This window comes from Octopus bimaculoides, chromosome 2 (genome assembly GCF_046866305.1).
Source record: "Octopus bimaculoides isolate indiv1 chromosome 2, ASM4686630v1, whole genome shotgun sequence".
NCBI lineage: Eukaryota > Metazoa > Mollusca > Cephalopoda > Octopoda > Octopodidae > Octopus > Octopus bimaculoides.
The window spans coordinates 99970332-99995954 of record NC_142929.1 but is presented as its reverse complement, the minus strand read 5'-3'; the positions used below and the strand labels follow the sequence as shown (position 1 = coordinate 99995954).

Sequence of the window (25623 nt, the reverse complement as noted above, 5' to 3'; positions counted from 1 at the left end):
CGCCTGACTGGCCTTCGTGCCGGTGGCACGTAAAACACCCACTACACTCTCGGAGTGGTTGGCGATAGGAAGGGCATCCAGCTGTAGAAACTCTGTCAAATCAGGTTGGAGCCTGGTATAGCCATCTGGTTTCACCAGTCCTCAGTCAAATCGTTCAACTCATGCTAGCATGGAAAGCGGACGTTAAACGACGATGATGATGTATCTGCTATTGATGAATGAACAAATAAAACCAAGGGCATATATTCCGGGTTCACTAGGCGTGCGCTGCACACCCATCGAAAATGGCAAATTCATTATAAGTATTAACCTTATTCATTAATTTAATCACAAATCTCATGTAAAATCTTTTGTTTATAACCCTGTTTGAAATTTGGTGGCATTGGGTGTAGTAGCATACTCAATACAACAACCACCATTCGCCACTAAATAAACATCACTTCATACCTTCATGTGGAGCTTGGATGTGGCTTGGTACGGATTACTCTTTCTTACATGTATTTCAGTGACTCATGTAACGAATAATTTGGTTAACGAACAGGGTTCCGGAACATATGTTCGTATATAGAGACCTCACTATATTGTTTTACAGAACTTTATTTCCTGTTTTAATCAGAGAACATCGTTGAAAAATATATTCATGATATATAAATATTTTCATGCCAGTGATTTTATTGATTTTTGTTTCTTCGTAATCGCCGTATTAAGGATTTGTCGTGTAATTAATCCCTGGTGACGAAAGCCTGTTTTGTTGAGTTTAACTTGTTATCAATTATTAATCTAATATATTAATTATCAGTTTAACGTGCTATCATTTATCGTTTTAACGTGTTATCCAGTTATCATCAGATTATCGTGTTTAGTAATCAGTTTAATGTGCCATCACTTATAATTTTACGTGTTATCAGTAAATCTAATCGATTATCGTATTAGCACGTTATCTTTATGAGTTATCATCAGTTTAATGTGTTATCTATTAACGTATATAAGTTATCACACTCACACATACACACAAACATACACATACACATACATACATAAATACACACATACATAAGTTAACCGAGGTGAAATGAGACGATTGAGGAGTCTCGTTTTTTGATGATCATTAACTGTACAGTGACTTTTGTTGTGAGTTTTGTTGTATTCTTGATAAACCTTCAAAAGACTTAAACTCTGCACAGGTAAGTAACGAAACATCCGTTAAGTACACTGTGCTCCCACTCCTAAAAAATGGTGAATCGCATCTACACATAGTACTCAGTTGCATCTAGGTGGTCAGAATTAAGCAGAAGCTAAATGTTTTTCTCATGGAGACTCAGGGTACCAATGACAGATGGAATACAAATTGTCAAGCCTTCATCATGTCAAGCCTGGCATCATGTGACTCGGACAGTTGTCATCTACATTTTCGGACTGCGCGAAAATGAAATGTCAGATTCCACCTCCGGCTCCACCGCCCCATGCTTTTCCATTTTCATCTGTCAGGCCGGATTATGTTTGTTTATTTGTTTCCTTCTCTTTTCTTTTGCTTTCTTCCTCCCTATCTCCCCCCTCTCTCTCTCTCTTTCTTTCTGATGCTGTTAGCTTCTGTTTCTTGTTGGTCTGTCAATATTTCCATCACTATTCATTTTTGCTTACACATCTCTGTCTGCCTTCCTTTCGTCCGTTACAGACTTTCTCTCTCTCTCTCTCTCTCTCTCTCTCTCTCTCTCTCTCTCTCTCTGATTCTTCGTCTCTTGCTTTTTCTCTCGTAATTTTTATAACTCTTCCATTTCTTGCTGATCATGCAATATTTCCTCCTTCACTAAAATTTCCCTCCTCCTCCTCCTCTTCCTCTTCTTTTTCTTCTTCTTCTTCTTCTTCTTCTTCTTCTTCTTCTTCTTCTTCTTCTTCTTCTTCTTCATCATCATCATGTTTAACACGCAACTTCCTTACTCTTACCGTTTTCGCTCGTTAACTCACACTTAAGCTATTAATTTTCTCGCAGCCAGTCTACTCCACTCGTACTCACTGTCTCTCTCTCTCTCTCTCTCTCTCTCTCTCTCTCTTCCACTCTCTCTCCCCTCTCTTTCTCTCTAATTGTATTTCAGTTCCGCTGGTAGTTACTTACCTCCGCACCGCCACACCATTGAGTCTCTCTCAGGACATATCAGACGTCAATCTGCTTTCTAATTTGTTTAATGCGTTCTTTATGAGGCTACAGGCAATCGGATCGTTTTTGGCTGCACTTAATTCCTACGACTAAGTGTTTAACGAGCAAAACTAGGTGTTATATGTTATACAGGATCAATCTCTTGTTTGCACATCCTAAAAACACTCAGTTCAGACAGACAAAACACGCATATATATACACACACAATAAAGAAGTAAAAAAAGACATATTCACATAAATAACTGAAATACTGAACTCACCTTAAGCACAAGTGCTGCGCTAGAGTACAAACTACCATTAAATAAAGACAAATATTAACTGTTGCGCTCTGCCTGAATCAGCTTGTCTGTCTCCACTGTGACCACCGCCAAAATGAGAAAGCGTGCAGAAACAGAGTGGATAGGAATGCAAGAACAGACTGTATTGGAGTGAGTACATGTTCAGATTGTGACACTGTATGTTCTTCATAGGATTAACCATAGCAGGTCGGAGAGTGTTGTAAAGTGGGCAGTTTGGAAATACTGTGGGGTATCTTTTACTTGTTTCAATCATTGGGCTGCGGCCATGCTACAGGCACCGCCTTGAAGGGTTTTTAGTCGGGCAAATCAGCCCCAGTACTTACGCATTCAAACATATCTCACAGAAGTATGTACACCCCCAAAAGTTTTCAGTTAAATTGCTATTACACTGATTATATCGAAGGAAAATAAACGAAATGTATACTGAATAGAATATATTATACATGCAAACATTATACAAATTTGGAATACAAAACAATAATAATTTTCAAAGATATGAACGAAATATTAATTTTCAAACGAACTAAAAATATGTACACCTTAAAGGATTATTTGCTATATTCAATATTTGATGTGACCACCCTTTGATGTGACCACCCTAACCCTAACCCTAAATTTCCACATATAACTGATGAAATTGACATCCATTCATCTTGAATGATGTCTTTCAACTGTGTTACATTGTGGAATTTTTTCTCCTCAACCTTCCCTTTCTGAACATCCCACATATGTTCTATTGGGTTTAGATCAGGTGACATGGTAGGCTAAGGCAATACCTTTACCTTTTTATCTGATAAAACCTTAGTCAAGTGTGTTTAGGGTCATTATCATGTTGAAACATGGAATGTCTTCCTAGTTCCTTGATGCTTTTCAACATTGCTTTCTGCAATATGTTACAATAAAGCCTTGAATTCATTGTTCTCTCAACAAATTTGAGTCCTCCCACACCAGCTGCACTCATGTATCCCCAAAGCATAACACTTCTGCCACACTGTTTCATGGTAGGCATGGTGCATTTGTAGCTATTATCTTCACTTAGTTGTCACCATACTTGTTTAATACCATCTGACCTAAACAAGTTGATTTTAGTCTCGTTAGGAAAAAGAATTTTATTCCAAAACTCTTTCCCTTTACTCAGATAGGTTTCAGCAAAAGAAAGGCCACTTGATTTATGCCTGATAGTGAGGAGAGGCTTCTTACGAGGAATGCGTCCATGAAGACTACACTGGTTCAAACTTTGGTGAACCGTTTGGACCGATACACTCCTTCCACTATCAGAAAACACTTCTTGGGTCAAAGATGAAGCGGTACGACGGCTGTCGTCCATCATCCAACGTTGGATGTGGCGAATATCACGCGCAGTTAAAATAGAAGGATGACCTGGACGATGTTTATTGCTTAGCCGTCCAGTAGCTTTGTAATTCTGAAGTACTTTGGCAACTGTCTTTACCTTAATGTGTATTCGTTTGCTAATTAACTTGTATCTTAAACCGTTCTTGTGCAAATTAAATATAATCACAATGGAGAAGATTTTAACCACGGTACACAAATCAAAATTCCTGTAGATGCAATAACAATGACCGATGCAAAAATGTTAGGAAAAATGGTTTATTAGAATTGAAATCATCAGCGATATCTGAATTTAGTAAAATAAGTGGATACAATTTTGAATATAGCAAATTTCCTTTAGGGTGTACATAATTTTGTAACGTTTGAAAATTAATATTTCGTTCATACTTTGAAAAAGTTTATTGTTTTGTATTCCAAATTTGTATAATGTTTGCATGTATGATATTTTAGAAATTTTTGCTCTTAACAAAGAAAGCTGAAATGTAGAAGGTAGACATTCCCCAAGTGCAAGAATAAAGGGACAATAAGAATTTCCAAATCCGGCCGTAACTCGTTTTAATTTTTAAATAACAGTATTTGTATTGAGAGAGATAAAACAGTTTCTGTGCGTTCGTATTCATATACATAAGAGGTGGTTATGTTTGATCGTTACATCACTTGGAATCGCAGCAGGAAGAAAATACGTCTAATCGCTTTTGTTGCGCCATCCAAAAGCTATAGATTTAATTCTCCCACAATGCAACACCACTGCGTGCGCCATTGAGTGGCCAATGGATGAGCCATCTGGTTTCAAGGGAGGTAACTGTCTACAATATATTCATAAATTTCGTTTTATCTTTTTCGATATTATCAGAGTAATGGCAATTTTAATTGAATTTTTTCAGGGGTGTACATACTTCTGTGAGATACTATGTATGTATGTATATATATATATATATATATATATATATATATATATTTGTTTTGCAAGATTTTTTATGTGAAATCGTGTGTTGAAACAGATGTTGTTGTACTTGGGGATGGTCATATTGCCAGTTTAGCCAATAAAAACACACGCACTGTATATTTACAGTGCGTGTGTTTTTATTGGCTAAACTGGCAATATGACCATCCCCAAGTACAACAATATATATATATATATATATATATATATACAGGATGAAGTCATATCTGCTATTGAGGAATTTTCTGACCAACAATATGAAAGCTTCTTCACAAATGAGATCCAAGGAAACAAGCTTCTTAACCACACGGTCACTCCCATGTAGCGCACATGACTTAGTGAAAGGACCAGGGGTCGCAAATATTGGAATTTGGCTTCATTTGGGAATCCTGGACCGATATTCTAATCATGTAGTTACTAGAACAGTCCATTCTATTCTGTACCCATTCCAGCAGAAAACCGTTATTTACTAATAACTATTTAATATTTCTTTTACGTTTTTAGAAGTTATTACTGCATTGGAAAATAAATTGAACAATTTGAATAATGAAAAGGACATTTTCGTCAAATATATAAAACAATTTAGAAAAAGAAAACAAGAACTCAAGGATGAAGAACATCGACTGCAACGGAAGCTGGAATCTCTGAAAAGTAAGAAAGTTAGGGTTTATAATAGATATAAGACTATATGCAGCATGGAGGAGGTGTTGAAGGTGTCTTTATCTTTCATCTTTTACTTGTCTCAGCCATTGAATTGCGGCCATTGAATCTGACGCACATTCTTGAAGGTTTTTTAGTCGAACAAATTGGCCTCAGTAATTATTGCTTTAAGTCTGGAACATATTCTATCGATCTTTTAAACCGAAACGCTATGTTATAAGGACATAAACCAAATGGACAAACACAAACACACACAGAAAGAAATACATACCTGCACACTTACAAACATCCATCCATCCATATATACATACACACGCACACACACACACACACACACACACACACACACACACATCTATCTATCTATCTATCTATCTATCTATCTATCTATCTATCCTTATATACATGCATCTCTCTCTTTCTAGCTATCTATTTACCTATATATATATATATATATATATATATATATATATATATATATATATATATACATACACGACGATGAACTTCCATATAGTTTCACTCACAAGGCATTGGTCGCCCAGGGCTATTGTAAAAGACACTTGCTTAAGGTGCTACGTAGTGGGACTAAGCTAGAAACCACGTGGTTGCATAATGAGTTTCGTAACCACGCAGCCATGCCGGAATATTTAGCAAAAGATACTAAATTGAATATTTGTATAACAAAATGGAAACTAATTTGCACAAAACTTTGTCTAGCAATACTAAATTTAATTCTTTCAACAGGAGAAATTGTGACAATCCTGTTTCTTATAAAGATGTTTACCAAGTATACACTTGTGGCTACAGAATTTGGAGCCGAGTGCAAGTCGTAGGGAACTTTACGGCACAGAAAGAATTACCTTAGATTGATTCAACTTTTGCTTCCAAAACTTTATGAAACAAAATATTGGTTTAAAATTTTGGCATAATGCCCGAAATTTCGGAGAGGGAGTAAGTCTTTAACATCGACTTCAGTGTTTAACTGACACTTATTTTATCGACTCCGAAAGGATGAAAAGTAAAGTCAACGTCGGTGGAATAGGAACTCAGAGTGTAAAAGACGGACGAAGTACCTCTGTGCACTTCGCCCGGGGTGCTAACGATTCTGCCAGTTCGACGCATTGTTTGTGAAACAAAATATTGTTATTACTTCTTTTTGCCTTAATAAAAGCGTCGACCAGTAATCTTCATTGAAAACTAATTCTGTACGAACTATATATTTCAGCTGAGTTCGATAAAGAGAAGGTCAACTTGGACGATTTAACGGAAGAAATGAGCGCTTTCTTAGCTATCAAGGCGGCCCAGTTATCTACAAATGACGAAATGAGAGCTATGGCAACATCGCAACTGGATAGCTTAAAGGAAATTGCGAAATCTTTGAAAAGTAAGTAAGATAAGTGTTTCTAATTTAGGCACAATGCCAGCAATTTCAGAGGAGAGAAGTCGATTACATTGACTCGTACTTTATTTTATTGACCCTGAAGGGATAAAGGCAAAGATGACTTCGGCAAGAAATTTTTTCCGACGCCCTAGCATTTCTGCCAAACCACCGCCCTAAGTAATGCGTTTACTATACAGCTCTCTCGTTAAGAATTAACTACATTTATTGTGAAACATGTCAGCTTGACTGGGTTGTATGTTTGCTATACCGGTACTACTCGGGCAAGAATCGATCCCCGATTATCGCGTTATCAAGCTGGTATGTCAAATGCTTTGTCAGTTCTTCATTTAATATGCAAATAACTGAGTGCTGAAGAAGCTCGCTTAGCAACCATTTGGTTTCGGGTTCAGCCTTGCGAGTGAATTTGGTAAAAAGCAAACTATGTGCAAGCCCGTTGTATATATATATATATATATATATATATATATATATATATATATATATATATATATATAAAGTTCCAAAAAAATTGAACAGAGACACAACAAAGGAACAAACGGAAAATTCACACACGATGCACGGACATTGCTCATTCTTTTGGTAAGAAGCTTGCTTTTCAACCACACGGTGCCGGATTCAGTCCCACTGCGTGGAACCTTGGACAAGTGTCTTTTACTAGCCTCGGGCCAAATAAAGCCTTGTGAATGGATTTTGTAGATAGAAACTGAAAGAAGTTCGTCGAAAATACATACACACACACACACACACACACACACACACACACACACACACACACACACACACACACACACACACACACACACACACACACACACACATATGTATGCTTGTATGTATGTATGTATGTATATATCTATATGTGTCTTTGTGTCTATGTTTGTTCCCCCATCACCGCCTGACAATCGACGTTGGTGTGTTTACGTCCCCGTAACTTAGCGGTTCGGCAAAAAAAGGATACAATAAGTATTAGGCTTACAAAGAATATGTCCTGGGATCAATTTGTTCGACTAAAAACCCATCATGGTTGTGCTCCAGTATGGTTGCAGTCAAATGACTGAAACAAATAAAAGAATAAAAGAATATATATATATATAGAAAAATATGAGGGGTTTAGTTCACTTGTGATCTGAACGAATAGGTACGCTGGGTAAGTGCTATAGTTGGTCGACCGTTAGGTTCCAAGATCACAGCTAAGGCTTGAGTACCTCAAGTCATTTAGAATAATTTAGTTAGGGTAGGGTGAATTTATTTGGGTTAAGGTGACTACAGCCGTTTCTGAGATAACCCAAGTGGTTGGTTAGCATGTTCGTGCACTGGGTATACCGTCAGCAGAGACATGGTATACTCTTTACTCTTTTACTTGTTTCAGTCATTTGACTGCGGCCATGCTGGAGCACCGCCTTTAGTCGAGAAAATCGGCCCCAGGACTTATTCTTTTGTAAGCCTAGTACTTATTCTATCGGTCTCTTTTGCCGAACCGTTAAGTTACGAGGAAATAAACACACCAACATCGGTTGTCAAGCGTTGGTGGGAGATAAACACAGACACACAAACACACATACATATATATATATATATACATATATACGACGGGCTTCTTTCAGTTTCCGTCTACCAAATCCACTCACAAGGTTTTGGTCGGCCCGAGGCTATAGTAGAAGACACTTGCCCAAGGTGCCACGCAATGGGACTGAATCCGGAACCATGTGATTGGTAAGCAAGCTACTTACCACACAGCCTATGAATATTTTAGACGGTGAAAATTTGCAGTTTACAAGGAAGAAAATTCATAGTTTATAAGAAATAAAATAGAAAAATAAAGGAGTAAAATAGAAAAATAAAGAGTAAAAGTAGTTAGAAGAACATAGGCAGAAGAATAATGTTCACGGCTCGTCTTTTTCCAGAAGATATGGATGTTGGTCAGTGCTTCCCTGGTACATCCACGAAGGTACAGGGTTTTAGTTAAAATCCTAGGTCTGCTCTAAACCATTGTCCTTATAATCGTACCTAGATTGGCCTTCCATCCCAACTCTACTGAAACTTTAACGTTTAACCTCTAACTCCCATACAATACTGACATATCTATATCATTACCCTTACTTTTATTTATCTATTTTATTTTTTACCCTGTTACCTCTATCTCATTTTCTTTTTATTCCCTTTCTCCTCTCTCTCTTCCTCCTCTCTCTCTTCCTCCTCTCTCTCTTCCTCCTCTCTCTCTTCCTCCTCTCTCTCATACACACTCACTCACAAAACCCATTTATAATATAGCTATCATTACTTTTTCTTTTCTTTTATTATTATTATTATTATTATTATTATTATTATTATTATTATTATTATTATTATTGTTGTTGTTGTTGTTGTTGTGTGGAGGCGCGTGGCTTAGTGGTTAGGGTGTCAGCATCATGGTCGTAAGATTGTGGTTTCGATTCCTGGACCGGGCGACGCGTTGTGTTCTTGAGCAAGACACTTCATTTCACGTTGCTCCAGTCCACTCAGCTGGCAAAAATGAGTAACGCTGCGATGGACTGGCGTCCCGTCCAGCTGGGGAACACATACGCCATTGAAACCGGGAAACCGGGCCCATGAGCCTGACTAGGCTTTAAAAGGGTGCATTATTTTATTATTATTATTATTATTATTATTATTATTATTGTATTTAAATTTTTTATTTTTATTTTATTATTTTTACCCCTTTTTACCATTATTTTATTTTTTATTCCTTTCTACAATCCCGCTCTCTTTCTTCTCTCACTTTCTCATGCACCCAATCTCAAACGCATTTATGTCCATCGTAATTTCTCGTTCTATATACCCATTTACCCATTTACATCATTCAGAATACTGCTAAAATACTGCCTGAATTTACTTAGGATTTTAACTAAAAACATATAACACACGTGTATGTGCGTCTGTGTGTGTGTGTGTGTGCGCGCGTTTATGTTTGTGTGTGTATTGTTGTGTGTGCGTGTTTATGTGTGTGTGTGTGTGTATGTAAGTGCGTGTGTGCGTCTTTGTCTCTGTGTTTGTTCTCTCCACCTCTTAAAAACCGCTGTTGCTCTGTTTACGTACCCGTCACTTAGCGGTTCGACAAATAGATACGGATAGAATAAGTGCCAGACCTAAAAAACGTTTCAAGGCGTTACTCCAGCGTGGCCGTAGTCCAATGCCTGAAACAATTTAAAGAAAGATCATAAAGACAGCTGATTGCAAGGTAAATTCAGTACCTGGGGTAAACGGGTAGAAAGAAATAACGAGTCATAAGAATAAAAATATTTGACATATCTTCATGCAAAACCCAATTCTAAAGAGTCACTTTTATGCGCTGTGACAATTTCCAGGTGTTTCCAAATATCATGAATTACATCGGTGAAATCTTTTTGATCATATATGCATTTATTACCATGCCTGGTTGGACAGGTAAGCAGGTATTCGGTTAGTTACACACACATGCACACATACACATACACGCACACATACACATACACACACCACACCACACACACATAAACAGACATACATGCATGTACAATATATATATATATATATATATATATATATATATATATATATATATATATATATATATATGTGTGTGTGTGTGTGTGTGTGAGGTTTATATGAATTTATGAACATCTTTTCCTTTCTGTCTTTGCTTCTTTGTTTCTTTGTTTCTCTTTTTTCTTTCTTTGTTTCTTTCTATCTTTTTCTTTCTTTCCTTCTTTTTCTTCCTTTCTATCTTTTTTTCTTTCCTTCCTTCCTTAGTTCCGTCCGTCCCTCCCCCTCCCATTCTTTCTTTCTTTCTTTCTTTCTTTCCCTGTCTCCCGCACCCCACAAAACGCGCATATACATGTCTGTGTCAGTACGTGCGCGGTATGTGCTAGTGTGTGGGTGTTTATACGAGTTGCATCTGGCTATCAGGGGGTGAAGTTGGGAATAGAACTAAACGTATGCAAATTTATCTGAAGGGATAACTGCTTACTTGTACACACCCTACCACGCCCAAACACACACACAGGTGTGTGTGTGTGTGTGTGTGTGTGTGTGTGTGTGTGTGTGTGTGTGTGTGAACGATGGTAGCTGCTCATACATACATAATTCACACAAAATTTTTTTTTTAATAAGAAATATCAACACAGAAAGGACATTCGTTCTAATCAGTGACTGCTTGATAGCCAAATCGTCATCAAATGCCTCGTGGATGAGAGCTTAGTTCAACCCTAGTTCAATTAAATTATTATTAGATATAAAATACACCACCACCTGATGACAAAGGTGGATACGTTTGAAATGTATTAGTTAAGGTTATGAGATGTTTTGGCATAGCTGTTATGGCGCCGTGAATTTGGCGTCGTTGATTCGACGCTGATTTATGTGACATCAAGTATTTTAATGTTTACTTCGTCCTCTTTCTCCATTACTCCTCCCGCTCTCTCCTCTCTCTTTCTCTATGTTTATGCATTTGAGCATATTTCTCTATGTGTATGAGGAGAGAAAGAGAGAGAGAGAGAGAGAGAAAGAGGGAGAGAGAGAGTAAAAGAGAGAAAGTGTGTGTGTGTTTATATCACTAGTGTTCAATTAACAAATTGTAATCTCTGCCTCTGTCTGTCTGTCTCTCTCAATTCATTCTCTCTGGATGTATATATTTTGGTGTGCACCTGTGAATGTGTTTGCCCCTAGCGTTAAAAACAACTGTCGGCAAAAGGGCTGAATGTCATGCCAGCCGTGCTAATGGTTAGTGTCCAAGCAGCTGCGCCCAATTGCCCCATTCGTAGTACTTACACCCTCCTCCATCTACTAGAAAAGATTTTAATATTTCTGTCATTCCTAGGGCGGCGAGCTAGCCGAATCGTTAGCACGCCGGGTAAAATGGCTAACGGCATTTCGTCCGTCATTACGTTCTGAGTTCAAATTCCGGGGTTGATAAAATAAGTACAAGTTGATCGCTAGGGTCAATGTAATCGACTTATCCTCTCCCCTGAAATTGTTGGACTTGTGCCTAAATTTAAACCCAATATTTCTGTCATTCATATCACTATTTATTTAAGACTATATCTATTTAAGAAATCAATATCAAATCACATTCTAAATCAATAAGTAGATAAGCAATGACATAGCAGTATGGTTAAAAAGTTCGTTGTGCGATCACTTGATTCCGATTTCGGTTAACGCATGTCATGAAAATAGACTCTGCGAAAACTAGTTGTGTGTGTGTGTGTGTGTGTGTGTGTATAAATGCGCCTATGTGATTGTAATATTTGCCAGTGTAAACTAATTACGTCGAGTCCTTTATGTAAAAAATGTAACCGTAGCCTAACCATTCGATAAATACAAATCAATAATATATATAATGTATGTATATGATATAATACCAGACTGTCATAAAGTACTTGAGTCGATATGATCCACCATATTCTAATGACTGAAGCCAAAGAATACAAGGGCAAACATTGTTAACGTTCTTTATAAATATCAATTTCGTCTACACTGTTATTATTACGCTGCGGTGTGAAGTCACTTAAATAAAGTCAGTCACCCCATTCCGTCACACGGTGTAGTTGAAAGATCACCTCTAATGAAAACTATTACATATCTTATCTGATGTCGCTAAAATAACTAACCGACTCAACATGTTAACGGACTGACTGCTCGCTGTTGTATTGAACCAAATATGCAGACATGACCGGGGTCAATCTTTGGTCGAAACATATCATAAGTTAGATCTAAGTACTCCAAGAAATGCTTCCATACATACATACATACATACATACAGGTCATGCGCTGTTTATCTTGATATGAGATCACCATGTCGCGCACATATGGTTGTGATGCATGTGCCTGGTGTACCCTTATCAGACGAGTAGCCATGATGGGTATATCGGGCTTCGTATATTTTACCCCAGTGTCACTTTGATGGCATGCACTGCTCTCTCATACATACATTTCTGTGGAAGACATCACACATGATTAGCAGCTGCCCCAAAATGTCAAGGTAATGTTTCTATGCGGCACGGCGTTGTCACAAAACAAAAAAAAAAAAATAAATAATGCCATCCGAAAAAAGAGTAAATGAAACCCCGTAATAGATATAGAGAACCCCATTCTTATTCAATACATACGTAAATATTAACAAGGAATTTTGGTGGAACTTTCCCATCAAAATTTCTATGAAGTGTAATTATATCGAGGCATATATTTGTGTTTGGGACAATCGAAAATCACAGAGAAAGAGGAGAACTACGGACAGGTTGCTTCGAAACCTCCTATTTTTATATCCACATTATGAATTCTCTTTTATGCCAATAATAATTGGTGCACTTGGTTTTTGTGAGTAAATACCTAAGTGACAATATGGAAAAAGCTAGGGATTTTAGAAAAAGAAATCGAGAAATCTGTAAGTAAAACAGTAAAAATATGCGAGACTTTTCCAAAGTTTAAAATGGGCATTTGTTTTTGTTATCTGCTTTCCAACGATGGAGCTTTGTATTTTTGTTAGAAACTAGCTCCTTCTTTACAGGAACAATTCAAATAATTGAAAATGGAAGAGAATATACATACTTTCATATGTACATGCATACATACATACATGCATACATACATGCACACACACATACATACATACTTTGTTGGCACTCCGTCGTTTGCGACGTCGAGGGTTCCAGTTGATCCGATCAACGGAACAGCCTGCTCATGAAATGTACGTGCAAGTGGCTGAGCACTCCACACACACGTGTACTCTTAATGTAGTTCTCGGGGATATTCAGCGTGACACAGTGTGACAAGACCGACCCTTTGAATTACAGGCACAACAGAAACAGGAAGAAAGAGTGAGAGAAAGTTGTGGTGATAGAGTACAGCAGGGTTCACCACCACCCCCTGCCGGAGCCTCGTGGAGCTTTAGGTGCTTTCGCTCAATAAACACTCACAACGCCCGGTCTGGGAATCGAAACCGCAATCCTATGACCGCGAGTCCGCTGCCCTAACCACTGGGCCATTGTACCTCCACACATAATACATACATACATACATACATACATACACATAGAGTATCGTCTTTTGGAGAAGATGAAGCAACAAAATGGAACTGATAAATAATATTTATATTTCCGAATCACTATATAAACCATTGCAAGACCGGGTTCAGTTATTGCAAGTAGCGGAATTATCATGAGAAACCCCAGTAGATATGAGATTGAATAAAAATTTTGCAAAAATCCTGGGGGATCTCCCTCGACTGAAGAAGATGATGAAGATCTACTGGGGCAGAACATATTCCCCAATACTTACATGTCAAGGAAAAGCAGTTACGCCAGAAAACAACGTATGTCTAAAAAATCTTTACTGCTTTACATTGGAAAATATCTATCAGAAATGTACAGCAAATAATATCAGCAGGATAATAGATTCTGCCTCCAAAACGTGAACCAAAGCAAAAATGATAACTATAACTTAAGAAGCAAGTCTGATATCATCACACGTTTACGAACAAACAGAAATGAGTAAGGTACAACAATTCAAAGCACATCTCGTTGCAAGACTTGAGGCGAAGTTCACTGTTTACATCACCCCCGAAAAAAAAAACAAAAAAAACAGCAAATGATTGAACGATTATGAAATGAACCGATAGTAAACCTACTGACTTGATGTTATCTATGATATCTATGATATACCTAGCACAAAATTGAAGCTTCCAGCTTTCGGGCATTGAATTTTCTAGTGTTCTGTGTTGCATTTAACATTTATCAGGACGTGGGAGTAAGAGATCGTAATGATAACACAGAACCAAACTAGATTACCACTTCAATAGAGTAGGGGAAAATGAACAGTTCGATACTACCGTAAGATGTAAAGGGAATAATGAATTCAGGAAGCACAAGCTGCTAATTTATGGTAGATAATATCCAAAATAAATAGAACCTGTCGACAAAAGACTGTCACAAGCCAACTAATTGCCCTTAAATAAGGACTATGAGTAGTATGTCAAAAGTTTAGTTATCGTAAGAGATTACAAAACGATAAGGGTATCAATTGTAAGTTTTGCATGAAACCTGCCAACTGTGTATCGCCATATAAAGAGGTAATTCCATCAAGGTTGTAAATGCTTCTCAGAACGATCTGAAGTTATTTTGGAGGGATGAAACTAGGATATAAATAAACTGCACAACTGCGATACAGTGAAATTAAATGATGCATGGAGTGAGTATTATGCAAACGTCCCTCTTAAAATATACGTGAAACTCTCCGGACAGTTATTGCAAATCTATCAAATGGTAAGTCATCTGGAAGTGATCTGATAATCGATTATACAGGGAAACTCTCGCCAATCTGTTTAAAACAAAACAACAATGGATGTCACGTCTCGACGTGTCAGATGGATTGACAGTTCAACGGATAACACGTGCCTCTGAACCAAGAGAACAAATATAGCAAAATGCTACAAGCCCACATCATACTGAAATGTTGTAAAGAAACTTATACGGGTTGTCTGAATATGTTTCTCCAAGATCATAAAAAAAATAACAAACGAAAGAAAAAAGAATTTGGGTCTGTGTCGAACAGCTTCTCATCAACAAAATTGTTCTCAAGGAATTGAAACATGGTATCGTAATCTACAGACAGTACTAGTAAACTGAAGGAAGGTATTAGAATTTATCTCTCACTTATTGATACTAGAGTAATTACGCCACGCCAAGGTTTCTTCTCCTACAGTTAATGCCGTTAACGACTTACTACTACATGATCCACAGCTAGCACTAAGAACCGAAACAACTAACTACAGAAATATTCTAAGAGAGGTTTTGTACTTATGTTCGTCATGCCAGTGTACTTGTCAATATTGTTGAGGACATGCCAAGGCTACGTTAAGATCTGCAGAATAGGGGAAAATTAGACACGCACACTGTTTTTGTCAATGACCATAACCTTTATTTAGATACAATTCATAGCCCTGACAAGATACAGGGTTGATCATAATATTTTTTACAGGACACATGAATGGAGTTTTGTCCTACTTGTTTACGCTTGTTCGTATTTCCAAAGAGGAATGCTATAACTATCTTAGAATTGATTAGAATGTGCTTACAGCTCTTGCAGCCACGCTACAGATTGTCATTTGAACCTATTATCAAGGTGCACTGAGCTATATAACGATATATTGGCATAACAGCCAGGAAATGTTATGATTCTCCAAAAAAGAAGAAAGCAAACTGACTTCGATCCTTTAAATCCAATCGATTAGTGATACTTGAAAATTTGTAAATCCTTCCAAAGGCATCCTATTTAAATTTCTTGGTATTAGCATGTGCTCACAATCACATATCTACATATGGTATACACATACATACTTAAAGCGTAATCATTGCTACTCGTGTACTAAAAAGATGCACAACCATCTACTTCAGTGCATTTATATCACACGTAGATACACACGCAGAGTAAATGTATGTCGAAATTTGCACTACGGACCTCTATAAGACTGAAATATGGTATATCAATAGCAACGGATCTGAGGATTGTACGATGAATCTGAGTATTATCTTGGTGTCATAGATCTTGCCCGAGGATAGCTAACCAGAGACATAACAGCAGCAATAATCCTTTCTACTATAGGCACAAGGCCTGAAATTTGTGGGGAGCAAGCCAGTCGATTAGATCAACCCAGTATGCAACTGGTACTTAATTTATCGACTCCGAAAGGATGAAAGGCAAAGTCGACCTCGGCGAAATTTGAACTCAGAACGTAGCGACGGGCGAAATACCGCTAAGCACTTACCCCGGATTGCTAACGAGTCTGCCAGCTCGCCGCCTTCATAACAACAATGATAATAGCACAATTCTTTGTCGTACTACACGATCTTTCAGTAATCCATACTAAAGGTAAGTATCCAATGAATAATTAGAGAGCTTCTACGTGGTTGCTTGATACCATAGATATTTTCGTCTTCTATATTGGACATACTGCATCGTGCTATTTCTGAAGAAAGAAAAAAAGAAATGGTACTGCCATGGCTAGAATATTTTAGCAGCAGTAGCAGCAACAGCAAAAACAACAACAACAACAACAACAACAACAACGCTACACTACACTATGCACACTGCACAATGTCATTGTATACTGACAATATACTAACTGAAATTATTGGTCAATATATTCAATTCCTCCCTTACGCAGCTTCAAGAAATGCCCACGATGCTCTCTGCTTATTGAAAGACGAAATCCAAATAGTAAGTAATCCTAAATTCATATTCCACCACTTTAGGCTTCCGTGTCATAATCTCTTTGGGGAACAGAAGGTTGGTAGTAGTAGTAGTAGTAGTAGTAGTAGTAGTAGTAGTAGTAGTAGTAGTAGAAGCCGTAACAGCAGCATTGTCTGCAGCAGTAGCAGCAACAGTAGTAGTAGTAGTAGTAGTAGTAGTAGTAGTAGTAGTAGTAGTAGTAGTAGTAGCAGCAGCAGTAGCAGTAGCAGTCTCACAATGGTCTCTAGCTGTTCTTGAAATTCCATCATTCTTATCTAACTTTATGCAATATCTCGTATCAATATCAATTCCATTATATAAAAAGCCTGCCTTGTGTATATAGATCGGTGACTGCAGTTTAAGTGGTGGTACCTGTATGTCGGTAGTATCTTTCTTTACACAGAGAAAGGCGGATATAGTTTAAGTTGATGTAATAGTGTGTGATTCAAAATGCCTTATTGTGTATTAAGCCTGGTTCCTTGGCGATCCCAAAGAATGGTAAATGTAGTTTAATTTGTAGAAATGTGCCGGACTAAATGTCTTGTGCGGAGGCGCAATGGCCTAGTGGTTAGAGCAGCGGACTCGCGGTCGGAGGATCGCGGTTTCGATTCCCAGACCGGGCGTTGTGAGTGTTTATTGAGTGAAAACACCAAAGCTCCACGAGGCTCCGGCAGGGGGTGGTGGCGACCCCTGTTGTACTCTTTCGCCCCAACTTTCACTCTTTCTTCCTGTTTCTTGAGTAACGCTGCGATGGACTGGCGTCCCATCCAGCTGGGGGGAACACACACGCCATAGAAACCGGGAAACCGGGCCCATGAGCCTGGCAAGGCTTTGAAAGGGCGACATTTATCGTTTTAAATGTCTTGTAATATAGTATTGTCTTCATATCGTCTGAAAACATGCCACCAGTTTCAGCTTTGTGCTTCATTTATTCTGTTATTAACAGACATAAGGACCAGTGATGTATGATGACGTTCAGAATCCCCCCCAAAATTGCGAGGGTCTGTGTACATAACAGACAGGCTAATAACATCACGAATTTTCTCTATTTTGTATAGAAGAATAAAAAGCTGAAATGCTAAAATTTTCATTCTTTACGACGAATTCATCTGTAATATATTGGTAATTTCTCCCACTTTTTCAATTATTGGCACTCTTTCCAAAAAAAGGATTCATCATTAGAAGGAGATGAGAGAAATGGAGAACTCTGAGGTAACTCATAATCGAGATAAATGCTCGTACATCCAATATTCTCAATCAATTAACCTGCAATACTAAACATTTAATTTCGAAAGTTCAGACTTACTTCCCTTTTCTCCCTGCATAGAACTTATTTCACAATTCGAACTGTTTGTATTATTATTATTTGCCAATAAGGTAGCGAGCTGGCAGAAGCGTTAGCACGCCGGGAAAAATGCTTAGCGGCATTTCGTCTTTCTTTACGCTCTGAATTCAAATTCCACCGAGGCTGACTTAGCCTTTCATCCTTTCGGAGTCGATTAATTTAAGCACCAGTGAAACACTGGGGTGGATGTAATCGACAAGTCCCTTCCCTACAAATATGAGTAGAAAGGATTATTATTATTTGCCAACGTGGATCATCACCATTTCCTCAGATTCTTCTGTTTTACTAAATACCTTGCATGTGCAGTGTTCGCATGTCCTTTGCATGTAGTGTTTAAATTCCAGCCATTCATCATTCGGAAGTCGATAGATAAAATATCAGTCTTGTACTTGGTTTGATTATATCGATTCCATCCCATTTTCCTTGTGATCTTATGTTAATGTAATAAATCAGTAGCTGTTGGTTCCCCATGAGCTTCGACGATGAGCATTAATCACTTGTTCGATCAACCGAATTCTCGCGAATATTAAATGTGTGGCTGGACATTCTATAGACATGTGTACTCTTAACTCAACGTAATTCTCAGGCGGAATCAAAGTGACATAGTATGCGACAATCCTGGATCTTGAATTGCAGGTACATGAAACAGAGAGAGAGAGAGGGAGAGAGAGAGAGAGAGAGAGAGAGAGAGAGAGAGAGAGAGAACGTGAGATGTAAAGACAAAGAATCGGCTTCAATGCTGGATTGATCGACCCGAAAAGATGAAAGCAAAGTTAACCTCGGCGGCGTTTGAGGTCAAAGTGCAGAGAACCGAGAGGGACACCATTAGACATTTTATCCAGTACTCTTATAACTCGGCTAAGTTATCTTCAGGTAGTTATTTACTGATTTAAAATTTGTTAGAGTTGGCTTGTCTTTCTTCCGTCATATAGAATAAATCTAATTATCTCTGTTCTGCCTCTCACGAAATATGCGGACTCCTACTAATGAAAGAAGTCGGTATACAAACAGATTAAAGTCATCCTTTAGCACATTAAAAAACATAAGCAAATCGCTTTAATCTTTTGGCGCAAACTTAACGTTGACCCACGGCACCAACCACACTGCTAACGAACAAACGAGGGAGCTTCTATGTGATTGCTCGACCTGCTAGAAATAATAACTGCACCTCCTTTTAATAATACCCCATTGTCTTCAAAGTAGGATATATTGGTTAATAATTTATTATTGACGGTATGGTCACGGATGGAAAATCTTTGGTCATAAGATTTGAGCTGTGGCCTTAGTGCTGAATCAAGGCATATTTGTAACTATGCGGTTACGAGTTCAACCACACTGCACGGCAATTTAAGCAGGTATCTTTTGTCACAGTTTCAGGTAAATCAAAGCCCTTTGAGTTAAATTTACTGAACAGAAACCGTGTCAACCCTCTTCTTGGGAAGTAGATTTAATCTTTCTTTTGGCTTAATACCTCCACATGGCATTTGGTTGCTTATAGCAGATCTACTCAGTTGAAAGCATCCAGATAAGGCTTTATTTCTGAGCATAAGTCCTTTCCTTCGCAGAAAACTTTGAAAATAGTAATTTTTCTTCATATAACAGAACATTAAAGAACAGCGACTGCAGCAACAACAACGGCAATTATTATAAACTGATAATAATAACATACTGTTTGATGCTCATTAATTTTGGTTGTATGTTTAATATTTAACTTGTCTTGTGACCATATATATTTTTAATAGGATGCTGAACCTACAGTAATAGACATGAACAAAAGAAAGAAATCGAAGACGAAGCGTTTAAACCAAAATAGTTCGCCTATTTTGCAACGTGGTAACCGGAGTTTATCTGTTTCTTCTTTAATATTAAAGTTAATAAAATTTTGTAAGCGTAGGAAATTCAATCTTGACAAGAGAGTCCAATAAACCACTGTATGATCTATCTTTCTATCTATCTATCTATCTATCTTCACACACACATATACACGTATGCACACACGCACACACAAACACACATTGTACATATCTACATATACATACAATGGTTTATATCCATATGTTATATAATACATTACATTTATAATAATATACATAATGTATTATAAGTCCGCGTGTAGATGTTTGTGTATTCTTACAGTTACATTGAATAAACACACAACATAGAAATACATTTATTGTATAACCTTGTATTTTATTTCCTGACTTATGTATGAGTTTCTATACATTGTTGTTAGGCTAAAATTGTTTTTAATACTTCCTCACACTATTGCTCAATAGCTTTCTGTAATTATGTATGCACAAAATCCTAATCTCTCAACTTATTTTATAACCAGTCTTCAATGTTGGTAGCATCCACTGATTAGAGTTTGTCTACTGGGGATGTTCTCCACTGACAGCTGGAACATTTGCAGTTCTTTGTGATCTATCATTTACGTAATAACTGTGATTTCCAATCATGGAAAATAAATATTTTCGTACTATGTTTTATTTTAGTTTATCTGATTTTTATCAAATCCTTCAAAAAGAAGAATAATATTACCAGGAAAATTTACTGATAAATTTTTATCAGTGAAAGTGAAATGGTTCACTTTCTCAGCATAATAGGAACCAATTTCTTTAGAACTCACACGATAGTGTGGATTAACCTTTATTTACAGATGATAAAGCACGTAGATAAAAGCCTCGTTCTATTCATTCAGACTCTTTTTCTTTGGATAATGTCAAAAGGTTTTAATGTAAATGAAAACTGACAGATAAGCAGAAGTCTTTCTCAAAACCAGGAAGAATTTTTAGTCTACACAAATAGAATACAACCATGTTTAATGTATCTGGTACTTCCTTTTGTCCACGAGACGGTAGCACTAAAGTGTGTAGCAAATATTTTGGATGTTCTCATTCTACCAGTTCAAGGTTATTAACATAAACTGAAAACATCTGTTTACAATTTATGTTAATGGGAACAAGAATGGTTGCTGTTTTGGATACTGCACTATATTGGTTTCATTTTGTCAGTTTATTGGTTCAAAGCAGTATGTATTTAAAATTGAGTAAAACGTTGGTGCGTTTAATACAATCACAATGTGTTCAGTAAAAGAAGGGTGTATTTAGCGCAATAATATTCTCAAGACAGTAAAACACTATGGCTGATGTGTTTTGGTGTGTTCACTGCTTAATATAACTCTGATTGGTTGCGTGGTTATGTGGTCTGGTGTAAAGATTTGGTGAAATGCTAGCGTGTTGTGTCGGCATGCCGAGGTGGAATGTCGCGAAGGAATAGTCTGTAGAATAGTAGTAGAAATGTACGGTAGAACATAGGAGTGGAATAATGTAGAGGAGTATGACAGAAAAGTATAGAGGGGTAATACAGAGAGGAACAGTGTCGAGGAATAATGAGTGGATTAATAGAGTGGTGTAGTTTAGTGGAGAGATTTGATGGAGTGGTGTACTTGAATGGTGTGACGGATTGGCGTGGTTATATAATGCTAGGGTGGTTGATATGTAGCAGAATGGAGTGGTGGTATATGGAATGGTTTTTTGTTGTTGTTTATCGCTAGGGTCAGCTCTGATGAAGCAAATCCGTACCACGTAGGTTGCTAAGTGAATGACTCGATGCTACATACAGATCAACTGTTCCATATATATATATATGAGAGGTATTGGTATGTAGATGACCCAAAGAGTGGCAGATAGCGCTAAGTAAGTGCTATGGACAGACCGTGTACGTATGCAATTATGCCTTCTTTCCCTTCCTAACTTTCTCTCTGATTCCTACCTTTCACACTAACCTATACAACCACATACGTCTATTTATAGAAATTTGACATTCTCGTATTCTTCCCTCCACTTTAAAATTTACCGCTAAAATTACTACTCACTTTGGTAACACCCCATCCATACCTTTTCTCTACCCTTCCCTTAATGCAGCTCTATCATATCTCTCCTACTCACACATCTCACTCCTTATCTTCTCATCTCTTCCTATCCCTCCCCACTTCTCTCCCTACCTTCCCGTCACATTATCTTGACCACCAACTAACACTCCTTTTCTCACTTTTCACCCTTCGCTTTTTCTTTTCACTCTTTTCATTTTTTTCTCTCTTCCTCTCATTTTCTCTTCCTGTTTTCATTTTGACTTATCTCCTCATTCTAAACATACACATCTCCGCCCCTCCCAGCTATCCATAAATACTACCAATACATTCTTAAATTTTCCTTCACACCACAAGACCCTTTCGAACAAGCAATACAGAATCCACGGCTCCATACTTTGAAATGACTAACCATGAACTACTATTGGCACTTAAACACCATGTACAAGAAACTTGTTTTTACTGCTTCTATACAGCACTTTTCTCGAATAATGGAACTGCAACTACGATAGCTTTATATATTTTATATTTTTCTTTCTACTTTCATTCTCTTATTTCCCTCTATATTTCTTATCTCCTTCTTTTCCATAATAATTCCTTATTTCGAACTCAAATATTTACCTCTGTTTAACCATCTTACATCGTCTCTGATGAAGAGATATCCATAATATCCCAGAAACAGCTGTAAGACTATATCTATGTCTTTTCCCTTATAAATGTCCTGAAAACTCCACACAGCCTTGACTTCGTTATCTCATTTTGTCTAATATATATATATATATATATATATATATATATATATATATATATATATATATATATATATATATATATATATATATATAAACAGAATGAGATAAAAATCCAAGGCTGTGAAAGCGTTCAGAATATTTATAAATAAGTCTTACAGCTGTTTCCGGGATATTTTATATATCCCTTCATCCCTATTGTTAGCTGTTTTAGTTGTGTTAATTTTTGACCTAGTGTTAAATGTATGTGCATAGGGTCTAGGTTGCCTAGATGTAAGACTTTCCAGGGTTCTATTAATGAGTGTATACATATTCATACATACATACATATATATATATATATATATATATATATATATATATATATACCACTTCGTCCCTACTTTCAAGTTCGTGCCTCACAGCATTCATACACACATAATTTTTCTCGTCTGGCCGTAAAGCCTTTTCTGTTTGTTTTCCTGTCTTGTTTTTTGTCCGCCACTACATTCCTCCATGGCAAGATTTAATTTGTGTATACAAATTTAATTTGCGGTGCATGGGAAGAGCCGTTTTAACGATGCGTCCTGCCCAGCTCTTCGAAACGCCGGTGTTAAAACGGGGGTAGCTGATGAAGTAGAATGTTCTCTATGTGGCTTGTGTGTTTTCTCGTCTCTGTTTTGTTTGCAATGTCCTGTACCCAGATATGCACCTATACATACAGGTGGATGTCGGTATGCACATACCTGTACGTATATATGCATATACTCATTTACTATTTGTTTTTACATGACTGAACGCAGCGTCTCCAATTGTAAGTAGTTTACGTAACTTTATATTTTCCGACGCTACTCTATCTCTTTCTCTTTCTCTTCCTCTATCATTTTTCCCCCTCTCGTTCTTCCTCTTTACTACTACGTATTTCGCTTTACCCCTCTCGTTCTTCCTCTGTTACTACTACGTATCTCTTTTTTCCCCCTCGTACTTCCTCTCTTTCTCTTTTCCTTTCGTTGCTCACCTATTCTTCTACTTCCTCCCTTTGTTTCTCCCTCTACCACTCTCTCTCTTCCCCTCGTTCTTCCTCTTTACTACTACGTATCTCGCTTTACCCCTCTCGTTCTTCCTCTGTTACTACTACGTATCTTTTTTTCCCCCTCGTACTTCCTCTCTTTCTCTTTTCCTCTCGTTGCTCACCTATTCTTCTACTTCCTCCCATTGTTTCTCCCTCTACCACTCTCTCTCTCTTTCCCTTACACCGGCATGGTCACATGCTTCCGGTCAATAATCCTTTTCTTCCTTGGCTATCGCCGAGCAAACACGCAAACCACTTCGTCCCTACTTTCAAGTTCGTGCCTCACAGCGTTCATACACACATAATTTTTCTCGTCTGGCCGTAAAGCCTTTTCTGTTTGTTTTCCTGTCTTGTTTTTTGTCCGCCACTACATTCCTCCATGGCAAGATTTAATTTGTGTATACAAATTTAATTTGCGGTCCATGGGAAGAGCCGTTTTAACGATGCGTCCTGCCCAGCTCTTCGAAACGCCGGTGTTAAAACGGAGGTAGCTGATGAAGTAGAATGTTCTCTATGTGGCTTGTGTGTTTTCTTGTCTCTGTTTTGTTTGCAATGTCCTGTACCCAGACATGCACCTATACATACAGGTGGATGTCGGTATGCACATACCTGTACGTATATATGCATATACTCATTTACTATTTGTTTATATATATATATATATATATATATATATATATATATATATATATATATATATATATATATATATATATATATATATTCTTCTACTACTAAGCATTGACCTGTCCTCTAAGTAACCTAACCTATATTCCCAAATTCTTCATTCCACCATTTTACTACCCCTACCTCCTCTCTCTGCTCCTCACTTAGGCTCTATCACTACATACCTGACACTCCTTTACAATTTATCCTCTCATCTTTTTATTACCTCATATCTTTCTCTCTCTATCACCCTCACCTCCCCATTCCTCATATCAATTTAACCTGACTGACCACTAACCAGTACACTTTCCCTCTCTTCATTTCTCTATTATCTCTCTCCCCGCTTTTCTTTTTTCTTTCTTCCTTTCTTTTTTCCTCTCTTCCTGTTTTTTGATGTGACCTTACAAATACATTCCCAACTTTTTAGTCACTTCAAAAAAAAAAAGGACCTCGATTCAATAACACCGTTTACAAACTCTGTGCTTGGAATGACCAATCTTAAATACTATTGCAACTTAATCACAATGTACAGGAATCTTATATATATATATACTATTCTGTGTAAATAGTGGAATTGAAGATACAATGTCCCTGCATATCTCACGTCTATTTTCATTCCTCCACCTCACTCTCTTTTTCATATCTTATCTAGAATAACTATTGCTTAACCATTTTCTCACACCGTCTCCGATGAAGAGATATATAAAATATCCCGGAAACAGGTGTATGACCTATTTATAAATGTTCTGAAATCTTTCACAGCCTTGGATTTTTTATCTCATTCTGTCAATTTTTGTATATATACACATGCTGATATGTGACATACGTTGGACTCATCATTCGCATAATCACCGAACCTGGAGCTTAACTATAGTCTGTCCATAGCACTTACT

The 25623-nt window shown here is 37.4% G+C and overlaps 1 protein-coding gene across 2 annotated transcripts in view; it reads left to right on the top strand.

Annotated features, from left to right (window-relative positions):
- Window positions 1-25623, top strand: part of LOC128247071 (uncharacterized) — an 87015-nt gene that overhangs the window by 36649 nt on the left and 24743 nt on the right. For both annotated transcript variants that reach the window (XM_089347235.1, XM_089347234.1), the window contains exons 5-8: window positions 5252-5398; window positions 6636-6794; window positions 16987-17039; window positions 20139-20229. In XM_089347235.1, coding sequence (XP_089203361.1) covers window positions 5252-5398; window positions 6636-6794; window positions 16987-17039; window positions 20139-20229 — 450 coding nt within the window. The remainder of the gene's footprint in view (window positions 1-5251; window positions 5399-6635; window positions 6795-16986; window positions 17040-20138; window positions 20230-25623) is intronic.